This window comes from Callorhinchus milii, unplaced genomic scaffold, assembly GCF_018977255.1.
Source record: "Callorhinchus milii isolate IMCB2004 unplaced genomic scaffold, IMCB_Cmil_1.0 Scaffold11, whole genome shotgun sequence".
Lineage (NCBI taxonomy): Eukaryota > Metazoa > Chordata > Chondrichthyes > Chimaeriformes > Callorhinchidae > Callorhinchus > Callorhinchus milii.
This window is the reverse complement of record NW_024704752.1, coordinates 10870082-10877625: the sequence shown is the minus strand read 5'-3', so window position 1 is coordinate 10877625 and position 7544 is coordinate 10870082. Positions and strand designations below refer to the sequence as shown.

General features: G+C 48.3%; 1 protein-coding gene across 1 annotated transcript; it reads left to right on the top strand.

The window, feature by feature from the left end:
- Window positions 1-379: 379 nt before the first annotated feature.
- Window positions 380-7158, top strand: LOC103188158 (mitochondrial inner membrane protein COX18-like). The gene is given in 8 exon segments (NM_001292798.1): window positions 380-451; window positions 3247-3455; window positions 3458-3717; window positions 4282-4382; window positions 4921-5087; window positions 5595-5713; window positions 5985-6092; window positions 6820-7158. Coding segments are annotated over 7 exon segments (1128 nt in total). The 5' UTR covers window positions 380-451; window positions 3247-3256; the 3' UTR covers window positions 6994-7158.
- Window positions 7159-7544: the final 386 nt, after the last annotated feature.

Below are 7544 nucleotides of genomic sequence, written 5' to 3'. Positions count from 1 at the left end.
GTGTGGGTGGGTGTGTGGGGGGTGTGTGTGGTGTGTGTGTGTGAGGGGGGTGTGTGTGTGGGGGGTGTGTGGGGTGTGTGGGTGGGGTGTGTGGGGGGGGGGTGTGTGTGTGGGGGGGTGTGGTGTGTGGGTGGTGTGGGTGTGGAGGTGTGGGTGGGGTGGTGTGGTGTGTGTGGGGTGTGTGAGGTGTGTGGGTGGTGTGGGGTGTGGAGGTGTGGGTGGTGGGGGGTGTGGGTGTGATGGAGGTGGAGGTGTGGAGGCGCTTTACGTTTGGATCAGAAGCTCTTTGTTTTTGTGAATGAGAATTCGAGGCAGAGAGAGACGCTGTGGAGACGCGTCCAGATAACGCGGTGACGTCGGCGGTGACGCGAGGCCGCACAGTACGTCGGTGGGCGGAGTCCGGGGCTGAGGGGGCGCCGGAGCTGCACCTGAATAGCCTTTAACAGCGGCGGTATGTGTTTGCGGGGGAGGGGAGGGGGGGGCAGAGCTCCAGCCCCGGGGTGGGCCTCCCCCCAGCCGCACCCCGCCCCCCACAGCCGCCCCCCGGCCCGGCTCCACTCTCAGCGCGCGGCCTGAGGGCCTCAGCACCTGCCCGGTCCAGGGTCATTGTCTTCCCCCACATCCCCCCCCCACACACACACACACACACTGCACCCCCCCCCACACACACTGACCCCCCACACCCACCACTGCCCCCCACCCACACACACACACACTGCACACACCAACCACACACACACACACACTGCACACACCAACCACACACACACACACACTGCACACACCAACCACACACACACACACTGCACACACCAACCACACACACACACACACTGCACACACCAACCACACACCCACACACACTGCACCCCCACCACACACCCACACACACTGCACCCCCACCACACACACACACACACTGCACCCCCACCACACACCACACACACTGCACCCCCACCACACACACACACACTGCACCCCCACCACACACACACTGCCCCCCCACACACACACACTGCACCCCACCACACACACACACTGCACCCCCCCCACACCCACACACACTGCACCCCCACCACACACCACACACACACTGCACCCCCACCACACACCCACACACACTGCACCCCCACCACACACACACACACACTGCACCCCCACCACCACACACACTGCACCCCACCACACACACACACACACTGCACCCCCACCACACACACACTGCACCCCCCCACACCCACACACACTGCACCCCCACCACACCCACACACACTGCACCCCCACCACACACACACTGCACCCCCCCCACACACACTGCACCCCCACCACACACACACACACACTGCCCCCCCCACCACACCCACACACACTGCACCCCCACCACACACCCACACACACTGCACCCCCACCACACACACACTGCACCCCCACCACACACACACACACACTGCACCCCCACCACACACACACACACACTGCACCCCCACCACACACACACTGCACCCCCCCCACACCCACACACACTGCACCCCCACCACACACCCACACACACTGCACCCCCACCACACACACACTGCACCCCCCCCACACCCACACACACTGCACCCCCACCACACACACACACACACACACACACACACTGCCCCCCCCCACCACACACCCACACACACTGCACCCCCACCACACACCCACACACACTGCACCCCCACCACACACACACTGCACCCCCACCACACACACACACACTGCACCCCCACCACACACACACACACACTGCACCCCCACCACACACACACACACACTGCACCCCCACCACACACACACTGCACCCCCCCACACCCACACACACTGCACCCCCACCACACACCCACACACACTGCACCCCCACCACACACACACTGCACCCCCCCCACACCCACACACACTGCACCCCCACCACACACACACACACACACACACACACTGCCCCCCCCACCACACCCACACACACTGCACCCCCACCACACACCCACACACACTGCACCCCCCTACACACACACTGCACCCCCCTACACACACACTGCACCCCCCTACACACACACTGCACCCCCCTACACACACACTGCACCCCCACCACACACACACACACACTGCACCCCCCTACACACACACTGCACCCCCACCACACACACACTGCACCCCCCCCACACACACACACTGCACCCCCACCACACACCCACACACACTGCACCCCCACCACACACCCACACACACTGCACCCCCCTACACACACACTGCACCCCCTACACACACACTGCACCCCCCTACACACACACTGCACCCCCCTACACACACACTGCACCCCCCCCACACCCACACACACTGCACCCCCCCCCCCACACACACACACACAAATATACACTGCCCCCCCTTCCCCCCCACACACACTGCCTCATCCCCACCCCCACCCCGACCCCAGCACCGTCTCCACCGCCCCTTTAGCTGCTCAGATCCACAGGTCTGCACTGCACTGCGCCCTTCAACCCACTGACTCCTCAAACCAATGCCCAATTGCTGTCCTGACAGCAGAGACTACAGCACAACAGTCCACATAGGAACATGTGTTGTGGCCATCCCAGACTACTAGTTTTAGTGTGGCATCGGTACAAGACATGCCTGTGTTCTCCAGCTGCGGTGCTGTACGATTCAGTGAGACTGAAGAAAATACCGTAGCTGGTTAAGATTAAAAAAATCGTAAAATGTGAAAGATTCAGTTATGAGACATTCCTGGTGAATGAAGCCAAATAAACCAAATACAATGCACTGATAACTCAATTCTGTTTCACGTGTCACTGCCACTTAGGTTATCGTGGTCAAGCTCCCGGCCGCATTGATTCATGTATTTATACATATGCTCACTCGGACCTTTTCCCTTGGAGTGACGAAATATCAAAAGTTTATGCATTTCATTGGATTTCGCCTGTTTCTAAGTAATGTGTGTTATATATGTGTACTAAAGATTTAGCGAACAGATTGATTGGGTTAACACAAGAGTAATAATAACATAATCCTTACATTTGGTATAGCCTTTCAAGTCAGGATGACATCCAAAGCGCTTTGCAGGATATATGGTAAATTGCAGTGACTGTGTTTTGTGGGTAACAAAAACTGTCTAGAGTCTTGGAGAAAGTGTTAATCATCCTGGGATTCTAAAACATTCAGGATTAAATGAGTTAATAGTGTAATTTTCTTTTCAATCTGTTTCAGTTTTCCCAAGATGTTGTGCTGTCGAGTTCTGGGACAGGTGAAAAGTTGGGCCTTATCACATGCTGGAGTTTGTGTGTCAGAGAGAATCCAAGGATTTATGTGGCAGAGAATCCAAGGAGTGTCCTGCTCAATGAGTCACAGAATTATTTTGAAAGAAAGGACTGCCTGTAAAAAACATGTGCTTCATTCACTGGTTCCAACTGATAGAGCCTTGCTAATTCTTTGCTTTTTCAGAGAAGAACCTTTTTCTCGGCCACTTGCTTGTCTGCTGCATCCACTTCCACTCCTCAGCCTGGTTGGTATGAGGGCCTTGCAGATTCACCGCCCATCCAACTGATACAAGACCTATTGACAAATGTGCACCAGGTCACAGGGTTACCATGGTGGGCAACCATCATGTTCACTACAGTAGCATTACGAACATCTATAACAATCCCACTCGCAGTGTACCAGATGTATATTATTGCCAAGGTGAGAGGGGAATTTCAGAACATTGATAGCCCTTCTACTTCCATTTCCTTCACTCACAAGACACACCATCAACTGACCAGTAAATGCATGTCAGAACCAAAGTACATAATTGTTGGGACTAATGATATTATTAGCACTTAAGCAAAAAATATTCCAATATTCACTTAAGCAAAAAAAATGATACCAATAAGTATAAATTACAATTTTTATTTTGAAGAGATCTTGAAAATACCATCCCCTTTGGTGTTGTATTTTCTAAATGTCATAAACGTTGGAAAATGCTTTCAAAATTAACCCGTGTATTTTGTGGACAATTAATTCAGTAATAATGTACTTTTCTCCCTACCGTAAGAAATGGTTGTCTGAGCATGAGAGGTACTCTACAGCCAATTGTAGCATCCTCTCCTGATTTCAGGCTAGCTTAGCACAGACAGAAACCTCTTAGTATCCAACAGGGAAAATAACTGTTTAATTTAAAACAAAATAATTTTGGAATTGTTTTGATTTTAAAATCTGAATTATTTCTGCATATTGTATAACCAGTGTCACCTTCCAATTAGCTAGGTTGAAAATTTACAGCCAGAGATTGCGAAACTAGCCAAGCAACTGCGTTATGAGGTGTCTGTGCGTGCAAAGCAGCTTGAGTGGTCTGAAAAAGTTACTCGGTAAGAAATTGTCCCATTTGAGTGCAGGTTTGCTTGTGTCACAAGTGTGTTGTGGACGTGTACTATACTGGAAGCGAGGTACGCCCAGGTTCTAATACTGAGTAGTCAGCTTTGTGGGTTGCTACCCTGCGTGAAGGGGAACTAAATAAATGCAAGTTGTTAAATTGTTGTAAAGAATGGCTGCCTTTGAGCTGTCATTTGCTCATGCATTGCGTGAAGGAATTGTCGCTGATGCTACTTTCTGCACAAGCATGCTACAGTGCAGATCTGCTTGATTGCTAAAATATCATGTACTTTTTTTTAAGCAAAAATACCCCAATGATAAAACTAACAGCAGTGAGTCAGGATACAATCACTGTACGACTGTCATAATATTTTATCTACATAGACAAGGGCTATTTGGTTTGCATGTGTCCTGGTGCTATGAGTTTTATCCTTGTATACTCTTGCTGCTTAGCCACTAATTTGTTTCATAGAAAATTCTTGAGTTGTCATTTTCATTGTCGTGCTTAATTTGTTCTTTTGTCTTGGGAATCAGCTTTCAGTTCAGGAAGAACCTGAGCAGGATCGTCTCCGAGTTGTACGTTCGTGACAACTGTCATCCTTTCAAAGCAACTCTGCTCATCTGGGTCCAACTGCCGCTGTGGATTTGTATTTCCATCGCTCTGCGGAACCTGAGTGTAATGGCCTCTGATGCTGCTGCAGGTACCTTACATTATTTTACCTGTGAAATGCCTCTGAAAAGAGATGTAAGCTGGCTGCCTTAGGGTTATGTAGCAACAAGAGCAACAGCAAATTAAATTTGTATAGTGCCTTTCACATCGGGAGGGCATCCCAAGTCACTGGACAGTCGGGGATTTGGACCCGAGCAGGGGGGTTGGGATCAGGAGGAGTGGAGGGCAGGCCATGTAGGGGTAGGAGGGTGACTATTAAACCACTTGTAATTGTCGCCTTGCAAATTAATAGAAAATTAAAAATCCATTCTTGGTGTAGAGTGGTCCTTGTTCAAAAACTTAATTTAGTTACTCATTTGGTTGTCCTTGCCATATGTTTATTCCTCTGTCTCCCATCATTTAGTGCATTGATTGTATAGCTAAAGTTGGTGAGTTGGGGATGCGGAGATGGAAAATGAATGGACATTGATCCGGAATGCTGATGGAGGAATTGTGGGCTATGGGCAGGAAATCACTGATTATCTTTTTGTCTATTCAGCACCTGCTATTCAGAGTCTGGCTTCGGGTGGAGTGCTGTGGTTTCCTGATCTTACACTCCCTGATTCTACCTGGATCATGCCCATCTTTTTAGGACTCATTAACCTTTTGATAGTTGAGGTAAGGATATTTATTTTCATATGGAAGAATGATGAAGGATTTGCCTTAGTTAGCTGGACAATTAAGCGGTGGCGTTCAGTGCTTATTGCTGATATCCTGAAAGTTGACATCATCACAATTGTTATCTGCTTAGGTTGGTAGAACATTTCTTTTCCCTATTACTGTTACTGTAATTGGTAGATTGCCCAGTTACTGCATTGATTGGTTGGTCAGTTGGCTTCTCAGCTGCTCAGCACGTGAAAATCATTGTTGTTTTATCTTCTCTCGTTAGATTTTTGCTTTAAGAAAAATGGAAAAGTCGAAAATTCAGAAATACGCAACCTATATGATCCGGAGCATATCAGTAATCATGGTTCCAATTGCTGCAACAGTGCCCTCGGTAAATATATGTTGACCCTGCGATCGTGTTGTTGAGTGTTATTTTTATGTAATCCTACTCAAAATTTACAGCTAAAATGATGCTTATCTCTGCAAGGCAGTAAAACAACATAAACAAAAGAGGTTTTATTTTTCCAGTTTTTACCCCAGGCAATGGGAAGACAGTGAATGCTACTGCATATAGTTTCATGAAGTACTTTCTGCCAAGTACTCATTCTTACCCAGAACCAAAGCCAATCCCGTTTGGATGTGACATGCGTACATGTGTAATAACTATGATTATTTTCTGTGTCAGCATTATCTCAACAATGTGGTATTTTGTTAAAAGCTATCTCCTCTGATTTTAAATTCCACGTGGGTAGGTAACCTGCTGACTGGAAGATCCACGAGTTTAAGTTTTGGCCATTGCCAACGGTGTATGAATCAACCTATACCAAGGGATCTCGGAAGATGAGTTTACATGAGCATCTGCTAGGAGCTTGCTTGAGAGCAGCACTGTTACTTGTAATTCTAATCTGAGCACAGATCATCCCAGCAAGGAATGAAATGAGGTGGAAAATGATACTTAGCCAATGATGGAAGGGAACAGTATGTTTTTCCCACAAATACTCAAGGCTAGGAAAACCTAAGTGCCTAATCCCCGAGTATATCCGTCAGTAGCATTAGCGGAGAGTGTATTGTGTATGGTTCAGTGAGAAGTGCTTATTCAGCTCCTTTTCTGTTTTCAGTCTATGGCTCTTTATTGGCTGACCTCCAGCTGGGCTGGTCTTGGACAGAACTTGCTGCTGCGTTCCCCGACTATTCGCGCTCTCTGCCGGATACCTAAGATGAAGTCTGATTCAGACACTCCTTTCAGAGACTTATCAGCAGAATTTATCACCAAATATTTTGTGAAGAAGTGACTTTCTTTGGATGACACCACATGTGATCACTCTGAGATGCTATATAAGTGCAAATTGTTGTTGTTATATGTGGACTGTATGTGTTTGTGTGTGTATATACGTGTATATAATTGGTGGACTGAGTCCGTCTGACATTTCATTTAATGAATGATAAAATTTTAAGGGAACAATGAATGAAATCTTGCCTGACTATTTACAGAGGATCCACATGTTGGTCATTGAGGGAGATAATGAATGCTTTGTTCTGGATCTGTTGTTTTCCCCCATTTCTCTTCTCCATAATAATACCCTTCAAAGTAAATATCCACCCCACCACTCTCCTTATGCATCTTTCTCTGACAGAAATAGTAGGACAAATGCTGTTTTTAAATTCTTGAATCTACTCTGTTGCTCAGAGCACTACTCCTGCGACGATTTATTTTCTACTTTTCTATTCCTGTCTTTAGGAAAAGACTTTAAGTCTGCTCTCTGCCTTCCTCTAGATGATCTGGTTCAGATTGCACGGGCCCTGTTTGAGCAAAATTTTGTGAGCCCCCTTCACAGTCCAGTAT